Source organism: Spermophilus citellus, assembly GCF_964194105.1.
Source record: "Spermophilus citellus genome assembly, contig: SCAFFOLD_161, whole genome shotgun sequence".
Taxonomy (NCBI): domain Eukaryota; kingdom Metazoa; phylum Chordata; class Mammalia; order Rodentia; family Sciuridae; genus Spermophilus; species Spermophilus citellus.
This window is the reverse complement of record NW_027672903.1, coordinates 206,756-228,909: the sequence shown is the minus strand read 5'-3', so window position 1 is coordinate 228,909 and position 22,154 is coordinate 206,756. Positions and strand designations below refer to the sequence as shown.

The following is a 22,154-nucleotide window of genomic DNA, read 5'->3' as shown; positions in this document are numbered from 1 at the left end:
TTCTGTGTTCAGATTCAATAACTTTCACTTTTGTATGATCAATTATAAAGCCCATGCAATGAAGTCTGCCATATCTAGAAGTTCCATTTGTTTCTGTTCAACAATTTCTTTTTCTTTACTCATTAAACCAAAGTTTTCTTTTACATCTTTTAGCGTGTGGAACACATTCATAATAACTACTCTAGAATTCTTCTGTTAATTTCATCTTCTGTGTCTTTCTCATCGATTGCTTATCTTATGCCTTTTTCTCCTGCTTTTTGATGTCTATCGATTTTTATCAACTATCAGATGATTTGAATTTTACATTGTTGAATTCTCAAATTATGTTTATTACTTTAAAAAGCACTGAACTTTTCTATGACAGGCTGTCATTTACAGGTTCATTTCATTATTTTAAGAGTTATTTTAAGGAAGGTCTAGAGTATCAAGTATTATAGGGCTATTTCTGCCCCATATGTAAGCCACTGACCTCTGGAGTTGCTACCGATTGATTTTACATTTACTGAAGTCTTTTTACTCTTGTTGGAGGGGACCTAAATGTTTACTAACCTTTTAAAAAATTTGTAGATTAGTTACAACTTCCCAATACCTTTTCTCCTTCCTGTCCTTGAATTTTCATGGAGTTTCACCTTATGCCCTCACAAACAAGTTCAGCCTTCCTATGCAGATTTCTGAAGCTCTTTATATAGATTCCTTCACTTTGGAACCCTGACCTGAAAATTCTAGCATCCTCAGCCTCCTTTAACTCTGATTTCTGCCTCCTTAACTTACTGAGACCCCCAGATCTGTCTGGAGTTCCTCTCCCCGGGATCTAGTCTGGATATTGCCTCCAGGTACTGATAGGGCTCCCCAGCTGTCATGCTCCTCAGCTGGCCCACTGGTCCCTGCAGACAAGTGGCAGCAGAGCAGTGGTGGAGTGGTGGAGCAACAACTTGGGCGGGCTGGACAACAGGCAACAAGCTTGAGCCGAGGCTGCATGGACCCCGCCATGCCTGCTTGGGCATAAGAGGAACAGACCAACTACCAGTGAGCCGAGGCACATTGACCTGCCATCCTAGCACAGACACCAGCTCCACGTGGTCTTGCAGCTCCAGATCCAGCTCTTCCGCCCAAGCACGCGCAATTCATGAACCTCAACCTTCAGCTTCCTGAGAAGTGTAGAGAAAATGGAAGCAAGGGAAATCCACTGGGATTCGCATTAGTACGTTTCCAAATGTTAATTAGCATGATTTTGGACCAATGGCATTAGTATTTTTCCAAAATCTAATTAGCATGATTTTGGACCAGTAGTGTCGGTACTTTTTCAAGCCCTGATTAGCATAAGTTTGAACCAATAGCATTGGACCAAGTGCTATATAAACCCCTAGACTAACACTATAAACACTATAAACACTATAAACTATAATCCCTTTAGGTTCACTTTCGTGCTATTGGAGTTTGGTTTCTGGGCACATTTGAATTGCTCATCCTGGTCTTTCAGGACTTCATATTCTGAATTCGAGACAAGAACTCAGAAGAAATTGAGGTGCTGGGGTTTGTTGCAACATTGAAAGACCCAATCCATCATTGAGAGCTGCAGCGTGCTTTATGGCTACAGAGGCTTGCAACTTAGGCAGACCCATGTCATCTGCCTGCAGAAGAGGAGGATGAGTTTGCCTCAAAACTCCGTTTTCAGCAGGAAGCCTGGGCTGGGGTAAGACGTCTGTTTCTTTCAGTGATCACAGTTCTGAACTCCCTGTTGTTCAGTGTGTCTGAAAATAATTGTGTCTTATGTTTTATTTAATTTTCTAGAGGTTTGTGGTGGATGTGTATATCCAAAGTCTTTAGTTTCTCATGGTTGGAGTGAGAAGTTTATCTTGTTTATTTGTTCAAATGACACTTTCTCAGTGAGCGCTCTCATGGCAATGTTCTTTAGACTTCCAAAATCCCTCCCCCCAATCAACACTCCATATTCCTTTTACCCAATTCATTTTCTCCATAAGAGTTTCTCACTCTATAACGAACTACAAAATATTTGAACTTACTGTTTTCCTCTCTCCTGCCAGCCACTTATATTAGAATGAAGGTAGATTTAAAAAATATATATATATTGACTTTGCTCATTGGTGCATCCCCAGTATTCAGAATGATGTTTGGAATATACTAGGTGATTGGTAATGTTCAGTGAATTCAAAGATGTGAATTTCTATGCTTATCCACAGGGAACTTGCATTAAAACTTTTAAGGAAGAGAAATCAAGTAACGCAAACAAATTCAAATCAACAGTCACTGCAATCAAACAATTTCAGGAAAGAAATCAACAGATGAATTTCAAGATCATCAAGGCCAAGTCTAGTTAAGTGCTGAGATGAATAACATATTGCCATTGATGAAGTCTCTGTTGGGGGGGGTGAGCTTGGAAGAGATAACAGGAGCCAGGTTGTTAAGCACTGTGAGGTTTAGTGGTCTGTGCAAAAGCAGGAGGATCATTCTGAACTGCCTCTTCTCTTCTTGCCTCTCCTAACCACCCACACTTGCTTAGGGAGTATCTTTTGGGTTAGAGGACAGAGACAATCAGGGCAATTAGTGGTGGATACAATGAAAGGACGGTAAAGTTAGGAAAAGAACAAGAACAAGGTCACTGGGGATCTGTATTAGTTTGTTGCTGCTATAACAGTCTTCTATAGACTTAGGGGCTTAATGCAACACAAATTTATTATCTTAATGTTATGGAAGTTAGAAGTCTGAATTGGGTATTAGAATCAAGGCTTCAGTCACCAGAGTGTTATGTGTCTTCTGAAGTCTTATAGAAGAGAATTCATTTCTTTGCCTTTTCTAGCTTCTAGAAATTTGCCACATTCTTTGCCTCATCACATCCAGCCAGCAATTACACCACTCCAATCTCTGCCTCCATTATCACCTTTCCTTCTCTGGCCCTCCTGTGTCCCCTTTCCCATATAAGAATTCTTCTGAATAGCTTGAGCTGTGGCCCCCTCCCCACAATAATCCAGTGTAATCTCCCCATTTTAAGATCCTTAATTTAAACATGTTTACAAAGTGTCATTCCCATGTAAAGCAACTTATTCACGGGTTCTGGGTATTAGAATGGACAGAAGTGGGGCAGGGGACATTCTGCTTACCACAGACAGACATCTGTTTAAAAGATGAAATGTGGAATGTGAAGAGAGACAAGAAGAGGAGAACACATGTGACTTAAATGAATGAGGTCCAAGAATATGGTAATTTAAAGACAAATATAAATATTATTTGTGTTATATCACTTGTCTGTGACGTTTTGAGCTGGTACAGCTATTAAGAGACAATGCTATTTATAATAATAACAAGGCTGCCATATAGATGGACATAGGTATAGACTGCATGTTCACCTCCTTCCCACACAATTCTGATGTTGAAACACTAACCCCTGATAGGATGGTATTAGGAAGTGGGGACTTTGTGATGTAATTATAACATAAGGGTGGAGACTTTACTATGGGACTAGTGCCCTTGGAGGCATGAGAGCAAGCTTGGTTACCTTCCTTCTGCTCCACTCCCATCACCTGCCATGTGAGAACATGGTAAGATGACAGCCATTTGAGAACCAAGAAGTAAACTCTCAGAACCTGAATCTACCTAAAACCTTAATCTTAGACTTTCCAATGTCCCAAACTGAGGAAGTAAACATTTGTTGGTTAAGTCATTTGTTATGGCAGCCCAAACTGACAAAGACAGTATATAATCTCATTTAGTTAAGATTTGATCCAGGTCTATGGAACTCAGCTAATTGCTTCACTAGTTTTATGCCTTCATATGAAGAGAACAGGTCTAACATTCTTATTATTCTTGATGACTCTTATCATGTTACTGAATGCTATTAGGCATCTATAATAATCTGGCTTCAAAGCATCAACATTTCAGTACAAATCATGCTAAAACCAGAAGGTCTTTTAAATTGGTGTATGCAATTAGAGCATACAATGAATTTAAAGGAAACTTCAGAGCATATGGCATTCTGAAGTCTTCAAGTGCAGTTTGATGGAGCCACAGTGCAAATGAAGAGGAGGTATGATTTTAAAGAAAGCTGTTGGGCTACAGTGTTGCAAATAAAATCTAAGGAGGCACTTTGCAATTCAGTTTTCTGTTTCTATTTTTTCCTAGTATTTTATTGCAGCCTCTCATTCCCCAAAAATATAAATATTCCTTGCCAATTTAACATAATAAATTCTAATTCCATCAGGTTCTTTCCAAGAAACTGACATTCACCTCTCCTGGCATACTGGAAAGATGGAGTGTCACAGCTTAGCTTTGTGAGGGGGACAGGTTGGGCAGTGCCCATGAAAATTATCCCTTATCTCGTTCATAAATAGTAGTGTTTGAATAAGATGACCTCAGGGTCCTTCTAGCCCTACAGTTTATGTCCCTATGGGATTTTGCCTGACTCTGAGACTGATCAAATGTGATCTTCCAGTCCACCTTCAAGTGTGTGGAAGCATCCCACTTCTCTCAGCCATACAGACTGAAAGCAGAATGGCGTTCTCCAGGGCTTTTGTGTTGTACTCTTGGTTGGTTGACCAATAACCAAACAGGGTTGCTGCCTCTGGCAGGTGTCATCACAAACACTGGGTCATGGAAGGTCTGATTCTCCCTAGATGCCCTGGGAAGGGGATTGGGGGAAGAGGGTATTATTTCCAAGAGAACAGCGCCAGAGACCTGCAACCACAGTGATGTCTCCGGTTTGGAGTTACTAAGCCCTTGCTTTTCCATGAAATGAGAGGACCAGCAACAAAGACAGCACTTGTGAGGGCGATGGGTTTAGAATCTAAAGTCCTGTTACAGATCTTGCGCACTTTAAGATTCCCAGGTAATTCATATGTACCTAAATATCGCTGACCCTCCCTTTCCTTGCCCCTAAGTCTGTCAGGAGCCAGGACCTGAATAGGCTTTCCTGTTGCAGGTGGGGGACACGGAGTTCCAGCCGCTCCTCAGCGCTAAAAAGCTACAGAGACCAATGTGAGGGTGCAGCAGTTCTCCCGAGCAACCCACGTCCTCCCCGGGCAGGTGTTCCCCGGCAGTGCCGCCGATTCCCAGCTCCATCCTTCCGCGGCTCCTCCCCAGTCGTTCCAATGAGCAGCGGGCGCGGGAACTGGAGCTCGCCCCAGGCGCAGCCACGCGCCTCCCTCCACCTCCCTGCCCGTTCTTTTCACCCGTGAGCGCCGCTCCAGCCCGGAGGCGCCCCTCTCCTGCCCAGCCATGGGGAGCCCTACGCTTCTTTTTCTGCTTTCACTGGTGCTAATCGCGATGGACAGCGAGGCCGGTGAGTGAGGTTCTTGGGCGGGGCTGCCCTCAGAAGGGACCGTCCGCGCAGGGTACAGGTGTCCCGTGCTTTGGGGGATGGATGTTGAAGGAATTGGAAGCAGAGAACTTGGGGCACCTAGCGTAGGGTGCTGGGTGCCCCGTTGTGCGGTGGCGGCGAGTTATGGAGGAGGTCTTAGGTGGGCAAGGCTAAGCCTCAGGAGTTGTCTCCTGGATGAGTCGCAGGGCCCTTTACAAACCTGCAGGTGGGTGAGAGGGGAGGTGGGCTCAGCCAGCGAAGTCGGTGTCTTTTTCCAAAGGTGTCCCCTAGCAGGTGGGAAAAGGAGCTCTCTCCACCCTGGGGGTGCCGTGGGCACTTTTGCTTCTGGGTGGGATTCACTTTCTGGCCCTGATCTCCCGTTTACCTGCCGCCCTAGCGTGACAGGCAGCAAATACAGCTTTTTGGAGTTCAGGACCTCGTGAAGAGCTGCTTCACGCCAAAAAGAAAAAAAAAAACCCAGCCCAGGGAAAAGGGTGATGGGGCCTGAAGTGCCTTAGGAGTGCATTTCTTGCTGTACTTGTTGATGTCTCTTAGGTGTAGGCTGAGTGGAGGGTCCAGGGTGGCAGAGACATGCCGTTGTTCCCCAAGGGTCAAACTAGTGGCTGATGATGTGGTCAGCTGTAGGAGATGTTCAGCATTTATGAAACCATCTGCCCTATGGGATTGTTAATGCCATAGGACAGGTGCTCCTGATTGTCCACCATGAATGAAAGGCAGATTTAGTTATTTTAATTTACAGGGTCAAGGTACTGTTGACAGCTTGGAGGAGGTGTCACTTTACAACAGTTGTTTTTCTCCTAGGAAGGTTCAAACCCTCAGAATTTGTTGTTAAAATGGTCCAGTATCTCTGCTGTGGCTTATCTGCTTGCACTCTTCTGAAACAGGATTTAAAGTTAATTTGTCTTTAAAAAAAAAAAACACAACAGTGATTTCCAACGTAACCTACTATGAAGGCATCTTTATTATCTGTTTTAGAACAGCATGTAATCATAGTACTTAATATATTGACTGAGAAAGCTATGGCGAATTTAATGTATAAATAAATGTATTAAGTAAATTTCTTATGCAATCACAGCAAACCCCCATGTAGATAAAAGTAAGGTTTGAGACCATTCTGCAGATAGTGGGTAGAATCCTTATGCACTTTTGTTTCCCAGATTGAGAATCACCAGGACAAAATACTGTTCAAGTTCTGACTCCTGTGATGGGTAGTCTTGGAGGGTTGATTGCAACCCTAATTGAGATCCTTCTGGAAAGATCTATTGGAAGAGGTAGCAAAACAATTAATGCTTTATGAGCACGTGGTATGTACTGGGTGCCAAGCAGCTTTGTGCTCATTTAATCCTTACATCTTCCTCTTAGGATTACTTATTTACTAGCCTTATTGTACTTATTGTATAGATATTAAAACTGAGGTCCAAAGAGAGGAATTAACTCTCCCACGGTCACATTAAATAGGTGATCTAACCAAAACTCTAACCCAGGTGACCTGGTGACTTAGCTGTGTCCCCTTGGCAGCAGTTGCTGACATCGACTGGTCTGAATTTCATAGTTTTGTTCTTGAGTTAAGCCAGATAGCTGGATGAAGTGTGAGTAGGTGGTGGAGAAGATGCTATCCACTGATAAGTGATATTTACTCAGCATTTTATTTTTAGTCTTTTTATACTCCAGACTTTAAAAATCAAATGTGGAATAACTATATGGAAATCACTACCTCAAAGGGACACCAGTCAGAACTGGGACGTTGTCCCTTCCCAAGAAGAGTAATCTGCACAGGAGCCTTTTGTGGTCCACTTCCATGGCATAGCTGTGTGCAGTCGTCACCAGAGTAGGACTGGCTGGGCCTTCTCCACATGGTGCAGACACTTCTAGTACAGGATTTGGATTATACTTTATAGGAATTGATTGATTTTCCTCTCTGAAACTTAGATCACTGTAGTAAATGAAGTACAGTTAGGTTTCCTATTGCTTCGCCTTGAGGACTCTCAGTATCTGGCTTATTTTTAACATTAATCATTTGAAAAGGTAAAAAAAAACACAGGTTCATGGCTTGAATAAAACAATATGAATCATTCTCTTGCAAATAACTGAAAACTATGAATATGTATATTCTGGCTATTAGAGGCATGCTAAAGATATTATGTAGGATCAAAAATTCTAATGTTATTTTAAGATGTGTCTGTATATCTCAAATACTTGGAGCCTAAACTAGTAAGTATTCTTTCTCCAAGGCTTTGGGATTCGACCAGAGCTGAAAGCACCATCCTCATGTCTCTGGGTGCACAAATGTGAGTCACCTCTTTCTAACAGGGAAATAAGGAGGCACACAGAAAGTCTCCAGCAACAACTCCATGACCCCAAAAAGAGCTGGTTCCCTGGAAGGTCACTGGTGAACCCACATGGGGCTTTGGGGTACTAAGTTCCCCTGGTGTTTTCCTGAAAATGAGTTGAAGGAAGACCTTCCCAAATGACCCCTTACTGCTTTTTATCATGACAAGGTGCACTCTTGTACCCAAGGGAGCCAGAAACTCTCGTGGCTCTTTTTCTTGATCATCTAATGCAGATGAAGCAGAGTGTAACAATATGTGACAAGCTGCATGTGGTGGAAAGTGCATTCCTGTGGCCTGGCTCTGCAATGGTGAGCAAGAGTGCATGGATGGAACTGACGAACAGTGTGGTAAGTACTTCTTTCTCAAGACTCAATTGTGAACTTGACCCTGATTGCCAAGTGCAGGTTGTATATCCTTAATGTGAAAACCCCAAAATGCTCCAGAATCTAGAACTTCTTGAGCACAAACACAACACTGTAAGTGGAAAATTCTACACCTGACTTTGTATTGTGGTTCATAGTCAAAATGCAGAGGCCCTAAAAATAACTGTGTATAATAATCTTCAGATTATACGTATGAAGTGTATATGAAACATAAATGAATTTTGTGTTTAGATTTGGGTCCCACTTCCAAGATCTATTATTATGCATATTGTTATGCATATCTATTATTATGTAAATATTCTTAAGATTTTTTAAAAATCCAAAATCTGAAACACTTCTAGTTCAAAGCATTTCAGATAAAGGATACTCAATTTGTACTAGATTGACAAGTGTCCATTCTCATGGTTTTCAGCATCTCAAAGGGTAGGCAGACATGGTGAATTCTTTGGGTTGTTGTAGGCTCTCCAAGGAGAGCCTGGGATGTGTCTTGAGATTGTCAGAACAAGGTTCACACCTTCAACTTAGACTTAACCATATATAAAAGTTAGAGTAATCCTGTGGTTTATCTTTAGGAAACCCTTGAAGACCCTGGGACACATAATTTGTTTGGAATATAATCAATTAGTTCAACTTTCTAAGTTTAGAGACTTTGTTCAATGAAAAAGCCACTTTGCAAATTGACCATAAAGAAAACTACAAAACCAATAGTCACATCAGCCATTTTGCAAATATCATGCTGAAATGAAGCTCAAGTATTCTGTGTTCAAAGTGCTCAAAGCTCCAGAAGGGTCACCTAAACAACAGTATATGTGGGAAACTTCTTAGTAGGTGACTTATATACATCCTTGTGTTGTGATTGTGGAAGGGAAAAAAGTCCTCAGGAAAAAAATAAAAACTCCAAGGTACTTGGTGAGTACTACATCCCTTTTCTTTACCCTGCCTGCATATTCCTGGTCAGTTACTATAGCTAACTTAACATGCATATTTGATATTAGCAATCTAGCTCAGTAATAGAGTGAGTTTAGCATGTGCAAAGCTCTGAGTTGTGCAAAGCTCTGAGTTCAATCCTTAATACCACATGCATAATAACACAACAACAAAAATATCTCCCCCAAAACAGAACAGCTAACAACCACATAATATTACTGATAGAAAGAAACTTTTTGGCTTACAGAAATGCCTTGTTCTATGCCCCACCATGCTTTTTAATTTTACCTTAACTCTCTAGGTTTACTTGCTGCCAGTAGGCATACTTAGATGGAAATATTTGAAGGAACCAACAGTTTCTAGATTTTCTTAGGTCTTTATCTGCGCTGGCCACTAGCCATCTATGGGGACTTAAATTTATTAAAATGTACAAAATTTAAATGAAACTCAATTGTATTATATTAGCCACTTTCTTTTCAGTATTGGGGAGGGAACCCAGGGCCTTGCACATTCTCTGCCACTAAGCCATACCCACAGCCCACTTGTGCATTTCAAGTGCCCAGTAGTCACATGTGACTAGTGACATGTGACAGAATAGACACAAAATCTTTCCATTGTCACTGAAAGATTTGCTGGGCAACTGTGTTCTAGCAGGATGGTGTGAAGGATAAACCTTATTAGTTTGCTGGGCAGTTGTTGGTAAGGGACAAGCATATCTTGGGGAAAAAAGGACAAGCAAATTCAGGGTTGACTCCAGTGGCAAATTGGTAATTATTCCTTCTCTAATTTAATAATGATATGAAACCCAAATTTGTTTATTTTTCTCAGTAGCAATGCATTTTTGTGGGGTGGTGCGGTACAGGCTACATGCAAAAAGTGAGTCCCTCACTGTGGGAGTGCTTCAGAGATAGCGGTATGGAGCCACAGCACAGAAAGAGGAGGAGGCAACCAGGGAAGAGGAGAGGGAACCAGAGGGCGTTGAATCTCTGGGTCTGAGAACCCAGAAGGGCAGAAGAGGGTTGGGGGTTTTGGTTGGTTGGTTTTTTGGGGACTGGGGATTGAACCCAGGGGCACTTTACCTCTGAGCTACATACCCAGCCCTTTTATTTTTTGAAACAGGGTCTTACTAAGTCCTTGCTAAGTTGCTGAGGCTGGCCTTGAACTTGAATCCTCTTGCCACAGCTTTCCAAGTCCACTGGGATTACAGGCATATACTACCACGTCCCTTGAGGGTTGGGGATCCTTATATCACTGTAGGGGGGTTCTCGATGAATAGGGTCTTTGGTATACATGGCAGAAAAAGAATTTCAGCACACACCAGACAGACCGCAGACGGGTTTGTTTAGGAAAGCAGAGGCACATTTAGGGGAGAATGCAGGCTATCTCAGAGTAAAGCAATGAGCACACCTTCAATGGAGAATGCTGGCTGTCCCCAGAGGGAGAGACAACAGCCCTGTGGTCTGGGTGTTAATATTTATAGAGGTATGGTAATGTGGGGCTGAACAAGAGGTGGAGTCAGGGTAGAATTATACAATTTCAGGTCAATCTTCCCTGTACTTCTATTTTGCTGATGTTATTTTTTTCTGGCAAGGACTCAAGCTAAGGATGTGGGCTAAGGACTTAGGCTGGGCTGCTCACCATGAAACCCCAATTTAAAAACTGCCAGTATCTTGACCAACTCATCTTCCTTTGCACCCCTTCTTGAACACCACCCCTGGTCGCAGAGGAAGCATGCCGTGGACATCCACAAGCCTGGCAGTGTGACGATGGGAGGTGCATTTCTGTCAGTTTGCTTTGTGATGGTGCTGGGGACTGCTTGGATGGCTCCGATGAGGTTGATTGTGGTAGGTAGAACACAGTTTTAATGTTCCCTCATCTTCTCTGTTCATTAGCAGTATTTATTGATATAGTATTAAATGAAATAAAGAAGTCGTTAAACATCTGTATGCCATATGTGCTAAATATAGATATTGTCTCTGGTATTATAAGAGAATTTTTAACCTGAGTCTCTATTTTTTTTTTCAAAATGAAAGTGATTATGAGCTTCATTGATATTTTGAAAACTTCTTTGGGGTGAAACTTCAGTTGTACAAAATTGTGACTGTGTCTCCAATGGTTGGCGTCTCTTTTAGTTCTCAGAGTTCTGTAGACCAAGTCCTATGAGCAGGCCATAGGTACTGATCGAGAAGCAGATCCATAGTACACTGGTTCGGCCTCACCAAGCCAACTCCTGCCTTTCAGACACGAAGGTGACAGCATGTCCAGACCATAAAGTCCAGTGTCCAGGAAAGTCTCAGTGCCTGGATGCTGGGGAACTCTGTGATCTCCATCAGGACTGTGCAGAAGGGCCCGACAGAGCACACTGCCCCCAGAGCCATTGTCTGGCTGGGCAGTGGCAGTGCCAGAACAAGGTGTGTGTGATGGACAGCTGGAGGTGCGATGGCATCGACCAGTGTGGCGACTCCTCAGATGAGCACGTCGGTGGTGAGCCTTGCTTCCCCACGTGTGTCTCAAGGACAGATGTACTATGTGGGTTGCTTTATGCAAATTGTATTTTAATCCCTACAACTGAGGCTGCATCCTATATCTAAAATCAGGATGCTTCTTCCTAGCAGTAACCAACATGTAGTTTTCTGCGGAAATGTAAAACAGCGCTGGAATAGAAACTTTTGTGAGGGATGCTCTGAGCATTGCCTAGAATATTCTCACTATTCAGTTATGGCCCAACCCATGGAAAGCTGACAGATGACTCTCAGCCTTGTGCAGCCAATGTAGAAGGGAAAAATTCCTCCTTAAGGGTGGTAAATCCCCAAAGACAAGTACTACATTTCTCTTTTGGACCTCACATACACATAGTAGTTGTTCCTGACTTCTTGGTGAACCACAATCCCAGTTAATTTTTTTCTAGTGTTAAACCTATAATATTTATATATCTAATATACTCTAATATCTAATATATTCTAACATTTTTATGATAAAGTGTAAATCAATCTCATAAATAGAATACTTTTTTTAGGTCAAGTGTTGACCAACTCTAACACTACTTCATTTGTAACTATTTAAAACTAGGATAATCAGTTTAATGCTAATTCCATCTACTGTCCAGGTGTCTTAACATCTTCATGATGAAATCTAAAGATTTAATTCTATTTAAATAGAAAAAAATTCTGTTTGCAAAGATAAAACTTTCTTATCTAGAATTGTCTTAGGTTATAGAAATGTTACCCCTTTACCCATGAAAGAATTGTCTGTTTCTACCATTCCCTGTATCAATGAAAAAATATGTTTCACTTCCTACACAGCTTCCTGTCCAGAAGGCCTGGTTGGATGTGATGAAGGGAGATGCATCCCAGAATCTCTGATGTGTGATGGGGAAGCAGACTGTGCAGATGGCACCGATGAACCCACCACATGTGGTAAGAAACCAGTTGCTTAGCTTAAGGTGGGAGGTGGGAAATAGGCTTAAACAGCGGACCTGCGATAGTTACCATGGAGGTCTACTCTTTGAGAGGCTGCTTGGACTAAATCTCACACATATCAAGGATGGATCCTTTTATCAGTCATAGCCCCTGGCTTTGGTCTTTCAAGTGTGAGCATATATTATCTAAGCTATCAAACTTTGAGGGCTAATTCTCATTTTGTAGCTTTAGCTAAACACTTCTAACTGTATTGCTTTTGAAATTCTGGTAGAAAGCCAAGATTATGTCTTTGAATGTCTGTAGCTTTGTTATGAGAACAAGGCCCACACATTCAATTTAGGCTTAAATATCTATAGCAGTGTTCTCAAACCAGACTGATGCAGAGATTCTGCTACAAGGACCCCTCCCTGGAAGACCCCAGGGCACACAACTCTTTGTATATAATCAACTAGTCCAGTTTTTTTATGCTTAGGGATTTTTTAAGACTCAAATCAACTTTGCAAATTGAGTACAAAGAAAATGACAAACCAGTAGAAGACAGGTTAACCATTTGACACATGTCATGCTTATTGAGAACCAGATCATTTTGTTTATGACAAAAACATAAAATTCTCTAGGGATTTAATGGAGACTGGACTCCTGTGGCTACTGAGAAGCAGCTTTGACTTGAGAACAAGTCCTGGTTCTCACCACAAGAATCACTGTGGTTCAGGTTCCCAGGGAAAGGAGAATGTGGGAGTCTCTCTCCAAGTCTTTTTGTCATCTGTCTCCTAGTTACTCCCCAAATATGGTCTTACATATATATGACAAAACCTCTTTAGTACTATAAAATGCTGCCAAAGAAATTTTGTACTAAAGGAAAATGGTTTAGAGATGTTTCAGGCGGGGGAGAAGTCCAGTAGATTAGACAACGGATAACGGAGGGAAAGGAGGGAGAATAGGGACAGGAAAGTGGAATGGATCTGACATGATTTTCCTATCACATATATGAAAACGTCACAGCGGATCCCACCAAAATGTACATCTACGAGAATGGGGTCCTAACTAGAATGAGATCTAATCCATGCTTGCATAATTGCATCAAAATGAGTTCTACTATCATGTATAACTAAAAAGAACCAATAAATTTTAAAAGGTGCTAAAAGCATAAACAATGGGACAAAGTATAGGCTTCTGGTTGTACATGGATGATAATTCAATAGGATTCATAAGCCAGTATATATCACTTCCTAAGGTAGGGGTCTCACGGACTCCTGAATTCCAAAAAAAATCATAGGTAAGAGGTCTCTGGTTCCCTGAGCAAGAATAATAAATAACATCAGCACTTGAAATCATTCACATTGTTGGCCTGGAAAGAAATTCCTGCTCCCTGGCTCCTGGGATTCCTGTTTCGCTCTTCCACACTCCTCCCCGGAAGCTCCATGTTCCTAGGCCAGAGGGCAGGGTCAGAGGGCAGGGTCAAAGGTCAGTCACAACTGGTCATCACTGGCTCACCCAGGCCTACAAGGTATGTGCACAACACAGTTTATAAATATTGGCTCAGCATTCAACTGTTTGAACTACTTACTGTCTCCACCAGGTAAAAACTGCTCTGTGGTGAATGGTGGCTGTGAAGGCCAGTGCAGTGACACACACTGGGGTGTCCGGTGTTCCTGCAGGGCAGGATGGAGTTTGCAGCCTGACCGGCAGAGCTGTGGAGGTCAGAACTGGTTTGACTCAACTTTTTAGAACATCTTTTAATGCAGTAAAATGCATTTAATGTAAATTTTGCCATTTTAACTATTCTTAAATGTACCATGTGATTTTCAAACATATGCCGTTGTATATGTGCACCATGTTGTGCAACCATTACCATCTCGGATTTCTGGAGCTACTTATCATTCCCAGTAGAAACCATCCCCACTAAACAACAACTCCCCTCCCACTATTCCCTGGTAACTAACTTGTCCATTCTAGATACCTAATTTGTCCATTCTAGACACCTCTCGTAGGGAGAATCATATAGTAATCGTGCTTTTGTGTTTGTCTTATCCCGTGGAGCATAATGACTTCAGGGTTCATTCATGTTATAACATATGTCAATAGCATGCATCAGGATATCTGTCCTTTTTAAGGCTGAATACACATATACTACATACGGTATCCATCTACTGGTGGATATTCACCACTAGTTGTTTCTTCCTTTTGACTGTTGCAAAGAATAATGGTATGAATGTGATACACAAATATCTGTGTGATAATTCCATTTGCTGGGTATATACCAGAGAGTGGACTATAACTGGATCATGTATACTTGTTTGATTTTTTGAGGAGTCATCAAACTGTTTTTCCACAGTGGTTGCACCACTTAACATTTGCACCAGTAGTGCACGGGGCTCCAGTTTCTCCACGGTCTTGCCAGTGCTTGTTAACATCCTCTTCTGTGGGAATTGCAGGGCAACTGTTGCCAAACAAGAAAGTGTTAAACTTAGTGTTCTTTCCCTGTGGAGCTTAGAGGATTTCTGTCACAGAATATATATGCTTGTCATTTTACAGTCATGCCTAAGGTCCATATCATGAGTGGCAGGACAGAATCTGGAATTCGAGCCCATTGTATATTTACCCTTGCTTGTTCCTGCTGGCTGACCTTCTCCAAGTCACTGGAGGAGACTCATTTCTCCTCTTTATAAATGGGATTATGGTGTCACAATGGCTAAAATAAATTTCATATACCTTCATTATTCAGTAATAATTTAAAAGATTATGACTATTACCCTATAGCACTTGTCTACAAAAATAAAGATAACGCTTTAGGATAAAATGTGATTGGAGGGTAGAGGATCTATTGTTTTGGTGCTCTGGCCTGAGGGGTTAATCAACCCTTCCACCCTAAACCTGGTCAATGATCCCTACTCAATAGTGCCCTCTCTCCATGGCTGTACCTGCCTGTAGTTCTACCCACTTGGGAAGGCTACAAGAGAAAAGACTGGTTTATTAGTATCAAATAGTATTTTTTAGAGAGTACAAAGGCTTTTGTATTAGCGATTCATTCATGATTGTTATCAATCTATTAGATTTTCAATTTATTAATGTTAAAATTTAATCATTAAATTCAATTTACTAATTCAGGAGATAATTTAATGTATTGATTCATCATTAGAAATATGAAATCAGCATCTGGTCATGGCTCTTAGAAGTGTCTGGGTTTTGTGCCCCCAACCCCGACCCCTGGAGCACCCTTCTTGGGTTTCCAACCCACTATAGGACTTGGCTGGACCCCTGAGCCTGACTGTTGCTTATTCTTCTGGGCATGATGGGAAAGCATTTCTACTTTGGGACCCTGTGGGTTTGGAGGAATAATGGTTTCCCATCAATTCTGCTAAGGAACCATTTTCCTTCTTGCTTACAAAATAAAGAAATGAATCTCTCCTGATTTTGTGACTTCAGCTCTAATGGGTCCCAGCCATTAGGCGTTGAGATACTATTGCACCATAACTAAATCTCGCCAGTTAGACCTGTGAGGCTTAAGCATTTCCCATGGTGCTAGCAGTGAACTCTAGGATGTAACACTTGTCATTCTCAAATGGTACCTCAGGAACATTGCTAGGATAACAGTATTCTGTAGTCAAACGTCTGCGGTCCCAATGTTGAAATTTCTCCTAAATTGTATTAATGTGAGTGGGAATTCATTGGTGGCCTGCTCGGACTATTCCAGAGCCTGGAACAATGATTTCCATAAAATGCCCATCCAGGTAGCATCTGGAAACTGGCTCCAAAGGGCAAAAATACTGCAGAGCTTGTTCCTGGATTGCCTCTAACTTATGACCCTCTGTCATCAGATATAGATGAATGCTCTATGGTGTTCAGCCCTTGTGGCCAGCTATGTCACAATACACCAGGCTCTTACTCCTGTGACTGTATTCAAGGTTACCAACTCAACAATGGGACTGAATGTCGAGTTACAGGTGAGTTTCAATACCAGAAGCAAAGCCTAGCTCCTGTGCTATTCCTAGCAGTAATTGCAGAGGAAAGTGACATAGAGTCTAGTACTAGAGATGACTCCATTATTTCCATAAAGGAACTACCATTATAACATTCATTCCCCAACCTGAGTGTCAATTGTATTAACTAACTTGGTTACTCCACAGTCTACTGTGGAGTATTCTACAGACCCAACACATCGTCTTGACTTGCCCAGTTCTTTAGAGATAAAACACTCAGTTACATTTGACTACTATATACCAGACTTGGACAGTTCTTCTAGGAGAAGAGAAGAGGAACTGAACCTGAAATCCAATAAGGCAGTGAAGTTCTCAAGGTTAGTTTCAATGTATTAGAGTTCAGAGGAGGGAGGGAGCACCCAGTAGATCTCTAAATACTTAGTCCGGAGTTTAGGAATAGGTAGATTTGGGGCATGAGAGATGGGATAAATCTTTAAAGGGAAATGTGTGAGGCAAAAAGCTTTACCTCTATTGTCTTTTGTTCGCAGATGATGGTATTAAAATTCTTATAGCAAGAGATCAAGAGCTTGGTTTCCTGGATCGAAGAACAGGCAACTATGAGACTCTGATACCTGTAAAATCAAGGCCCATTTCTCTTGCATATGACCTTGAGAGAAGCACATATTTCTGGGTAGATGAAGTCCTAAATGTGTTTGTCCTTGGGAAACCAAACTCTGTTCCCCTTTACCCAGGTATATATATATTTTTTTTTCTAATTTTTTTTGTAGTTGTAGATGGACAGAATGCCTTTATTTTATTTGTTTATTTTTTTATATGGTGCTAAGGATTGAACCCAGTGCCTCACACAAAGGAGGCAAGCTCTCTGCCACTGAGCTACAGCTCCAGCCCCCAGGTATACTTTTTGGCATTAAGAGCCTTAACTTCTTAAAGCTACTTGTGTTAGTTAACTTTGCATTATTGTAACAAAATACCTGAGATAATTAGTTTAAAAAGAGGAAAGTTTTATTATGGTTTCCACTTTTGGAGATTTCAGTCTATGGTTAATTGGTCCCATTGCTTTTGGATCTGAGGTGACTCATTATATAGTGAGAGTACGTGGGTGGTGGGGGAAACTTTTACCTCATGGTACCAGGAAGTAAAGGGAGATGAGAAAAGACTAGCATCCCACTATCCCCTCAAGGTTATGCTCCATGACTTAAACCTCCCACTAGTGCCCACCTCTTACCTGTTTCCATTGCCTTCCAACAGTGCCACAGGCTGGGGACCAAGCCTTTAACACATGGGCCTTTGAGGGACATCCCAGATCCCAACTGTAGCCCTACCCCCTAGTGTAAGAAGTATGCGTATCCATCTGTACCACCACCTGCGAGACACCTGTTGTGAAGCATATAATATATAATAGTCTGGTTTCAGATAAGGCTGCTGTGGTTTAAGTCCATAGGAGCATCATAGAATGTAACTTGCAACATGAATTGGAATGTTGCCTCAGGCCACAGTTAGTCTCGGGCCCCAACACTAGGTATGTCACCTTGGGCAAGTTCTTAACTCCTTTGATTGCTTTCCATAAGATGAGGGTGCTACTACTTGCCTCACTGGGTAAGTTTGGGAATTAAATTAGACAATGCATGTGAAGAGGGCTTGGTGTAATGCTAGGGATACAGAAATGGTCTGGGAGCAATTCAGAGGTAGCATTTGTAACAACTTGCCTGACACTTGTGCAAGAACTTTTGCCTAAACTGAGGTCACTTACAGGCTCTCGGATTTCTTAGTTAAGCTTCTGCTCTGGTCCTCCTCCTTCCCTGCCACCCCTGCATGTGGGAAGCACCTTGGCTCATCCCTGGCCCTTGATCCTTGCCATCTATTTGCCTCACTGTATAATTCAAAATCAGAAAACATAGTAACGTGTGTCCAAGTGTCTGCAAGGTAAGACGGGTGTAGAATGTAGGAACATAAAGCTGTCTCCTCTGTCCCCAGAGCTCACAGCGGTGAATAGCATCTCCTTGGACTGGTCCACAGGACAGTTGTATTGGGCTAGCAGCTTTGCAAGGGTCATCTGTGCTGGCTTAAGTGATGGCAGAGGCTACGTGAAAATTTTGGAAAAGGATCATGTGCCAGAGCAGCTGGTTGTGTTTCCTGAAAAGAAGTAAGTAGTGTTTCTTTGGAAGTATATTCTAAATCACTGATGACTTGGGATATTTAAGTTAATAAGGGAACATGTCAGTCTTTTTCAACTTGGATTTCAGTGGCTCCTCCCAATTCCTAATTTTGAATCCTAAATTGAATTTTATGGAGCCAAAGTTTTCAAAGTCCAGTGAGTTTGGGGCAGAAATCTCCACCATCATCAGCAGTAGAATGATGAGAGACCAGTACAAGAAAGCTATGCGAGGGCTGGGGATGTGGCTCAAGTTGTAGCGCGCTCGCCTGGCATGCATGCGGCCCGGGTTCGATCCTCAGCACCACATACCAACAAAGATGTTGTGTCCGCCGAGAACTAAAAATAAATAAATAAATAAATATTAAAGAAAGCTATGCGAGCCAGGCTGTATAGAGTTAAGTACGCATGTGTGCAAGTGAAGGGGCCCTAACACCATGCACCCCTGTTCGCAGGTACTTGTACTGGGTGAATCTAGGTGGGACAGGCGTGAGGGCTGTTGAGTCTGCAGGCATGGATGGCTCTGACAGGAAGGTGCTCACTGTCCTAACCACAGAGGAGCCTTTCGGACTGACGCTGGACCATGTGACTGTCAGGCTCTACTGGATCAGTGAACACAAAAAGGTACCACACTTAGGTCCAGAGAGAAAGGTAAACTTTTGATGGGAACTTGGTTTGACTCCACAGGTAAGTACAAAATTCTCTTTAAGTCTTGCATCAACTCTATGAAGTACCTTCTAGCCACAAAAACTGAGAAGAGCCAGATGCACAGCACCTTTGGGTGGAAAAGACTATATCAACATGACTTGGGGGATAGAGGTAATTTTCTTCAACTCTATAGTCAAATGCTATTGGAATTTTCTGGAAGCACTGGTCCTGTTCTATGTTGTAGCCAGCACACAGGATTTTTTAGGATTGCTGACTACATCCTTGGAAGCATACAGTTCTGAGCTACTTGTGTTTCATACTTAGATTTCTAGTACTTTCTATATTGCAGTTCATAGTTTCCCAGTTTTAGAAATGCCAAACTAAAAGACCAGTCAAGTTTTTAGTCCTATTATTTCCTACCTGTGATTTTGGTTAATTATGGTGCCTCTTTGTGCTCCCATGGCCCCTGCCCACGTCCCACACAGGTGGTGGAAATGGGGTTCCCCTCACTGGAATGGGCTGGCTGAGAAATAAAAGCTAGGAAAAAATAGAATGGCTAACCACCCCCCCCCACAGAACACAGAAAGTAGTTTCAAAAGCAGGGGCAGGATGGGCAAGCCAATTAGACAGATCGAGGTTCCGGCAAAATGCAGCCTGCGCCTGCTTTATTTATATCGGGAGACATCAAAGGCCTTCCATGGAAGGTTCTTCTCCAAAAAAGGGTAAAGGTGGGCTGTTCAGCTCCCAATGGGTTACACCCATCCTGGAGTTACGATTAGAAACCTTCCCAGCAGAGCGGAGGGAAGGTCATGTGCATTGGGCAACCTATTGCCATGAAAGAGCCACGGAAAGTTCCCAATGCCAGGCCTATCTGTCCCTGGCTACCACGCCAAGAGAAGGTCCTCATGTATTTCACGGATGGCTTCCCATACATGGCCCTCGCTGAAAAGAGAGAGGATTCCTACTCAGCAGGCAGCACACAGTAGAGTTGAAAGAGTTTGGTACAGTGTCAGTTTGGACAATAAGCTCTGGCTTGGGGCAAAGTGGAACCCCCTCTCCAACGCCCCTGGGGAACTGGAAGTTCTCTGGAAACTGGGTTAAAAATTTCACTGGAGGCCCAACTGTTTGTTACTGTGGCCCCAGTTTGTACAAGAAGCAATCCAGTCTGCTGACTGGCATTATTCTCCATGAATCCTTCAACGATCTCTTCTCTGTCAAGCTGATGTTACCTAGGCATGTTTAATCAGTGTCCAAAAAACTGGTGACACTAACATTGTCAGCACTGGTAATGCTACCATGTTCTCATGAGATTCTAATGCTTCCTCTAGTCCATAGAGACAGTGAAAGTGGACGGAAGCGGGAGGTACACCTTTCCTGAGATCTTCCTGGAAGATGAAAACCTAGTAGGACTAGCTGTCTTTGAGAACTCTTTCTTCTGGGCAAATAAGACACGGCTGTTTCATACCTCACCCCGCAGCCCAAAGGAGAGAGAGGTGTTACTGGATGCCTCCGTATCTGCTTTCTTGGTCCTCCACAAGTCCCAGCAGCCTAAGGGTAAGTAAATGGCTTGCTGTAGAAATGCTGAGGAATCAGAATACATAAGAGTGAAACCACCTAATAGTGCTAGATGGTGGTTGTTGGAACTCAGTATTTGGAGGCAGGGAAATGTTCTGGGTGTCCTTCCAGACTTCCTTACATAGGACTTCTAAGGAAGATGAACCAAACACCAGTTATCTATTGGGGAAGTCAGTCCAAGTATGTGTCCTGTGCCTGTCCAAAGCATTAGCTAGATTTTTAAAGACATGAAATGTAGAAAAAAAGGATAATAAGTTGTTCACAGAGGGCTGGGATGGCTTACTCACAGGTCTTTGAATAAAACAGAAAATTGTATAAATCCTGATAACCTGATAATAGGAAAAGTCAACTGAGAGAATGCTTCTTAAATGGATCTGAGAAGCTAGCCAAAGTAGAGCCTAGGCCACTCAGGGAGTCTGGCAGTAAGCAAGGCAGACAGACATGTTGCCTTGACTCCAAGGGAGGAGATGCTGCTGGCGGAAGCCTCAGGTCCCAGCCTCAGATAGATAAGTGACTGTCACTATCTGAAAGACCATCAAGAGATCAGTGGAGTTCAAAGGTCAGCACACCCAATTCTAAGGTAACTAGTATATCTGAGTTCCTCTTAAGACAAAAGTGGCTTAACTCTTCTTCCTTATTAAGTTTTGATCTAGTGTGGATGAGGACATCTGAAACCATCTCTCAGGTTCCTGTTTTACAGCAGGCAGACACCCAGCTTGTGCTCCAGGTGCCTGCAGCCACTTATGCCTTCTGTCTCCTGTCCACCCCAAGGGCTATAAGTGTGTTTGTCCTGAAGGAATGTTTCTTTCACCTTCTGGCACATGCAGTGGTAAGTACATTGGGTAACATGGGCTCAGCTTAAGGAGGCATCCTCCATGGTAGCCTGGAAATAAGGTAGCTTCCATTTCTCAATGGAATTGAGTATTTCTTCCAATACTCAACTGGGTATTCTGGACAAAAGCTAGAGATCTGGACACAGCATACTGGTAAGTTGGGGAGGGCATCTTGTTTTCCTCTCTGCTTTTATTTTTTGCTTCTCAAATAACTAGGACCAAAAAAAAAATCTTATCAAGTACTGATTTATCAGTTGCTTTTGTCCTTGATAACCTTCTTTGATGACTACTTTGTTATCAAAACAACTTGATTCATTTTTTTTTTCCTTTCGATTGTGCTAAAAAATATCCAGAATAGAGAACTTAGCATTTTAGCCATTTCTAAGTGGCATGAAGTACAACCATCACCACCGTCCACCTCCAGAACTACTTCATCTTCCTGAACTGAAAACCCTTAACCCACTAGATGTCCCCATTCTCCTCTCCATAACAGTTCCTTTCAACTACCATTCTGTTTTCTGTCTGTATGAATTTGCCTATTTTAGGTATCACATTAAGTGAAATTACGGTATATTTATCTTTTGGGTCTGCCATCTTTCACTAGTTACTATAAG

The 22,154-nt window shown here is 42.3% G+C and overlaps 1 protein-coding gene across 1 annotated transcript in view; it reads left to right on the top strand.

Annotated features, from left to right (window-relative positions):
* Positions 1–5,277: 5,277 nt before the first annotated feature.
* LOC308640405 (prolow-density lipoprotein receptor-related protein 1-like) overlaps positions 5,278–22,154 on the top strand; it is a gene marked incomplete at its 5' end in the record, with an annotated part of 46,213 nt that continues 29,336 nt past the window's right edge. The window contains 12 exons of the mRNA XM_081312331.1: positions 5,278–5,293; positions 7,926–8,009; positions 10,697–10,813; positions 11,214–11,456; positions 12,275–12,388; positions 13,971–14,090; positions 16,210–16,335; positions 16,860–17,063; positions 18,307–18,475; positions 18,940–19,108; positions 20,461–20,686; positions 21,411–21,536. Of these exons, the coding sequence (XP_081168457.1) occupies positions 5,278–5,293; positions 7,926–8,009; positions 10,697–10,813; positions 11,214–11,456; positions 12,275–12,388; positions 13,971–14,090; positions 16,210–16,335; positions 16,860–17,063; positions 18,307–18,475; positions 18,940–19,108; positions 20,461–20,686; positions 21,411–21,536 (1,714 nt within the window). The remainder of the gene's footprint in view (positions 5,294–7,925; positions 8,010–10,696; positions 10,814–11,213; positions 11,457–12,274; positions 12,389–13,970; positions 14,091–16,209; positions 16,336–16,859; positions 17,064–18,306; positions 18,476–18,939; positions 19,109–20,460; positions 20,687–21,410; positions 21,537–22,154) is intronic.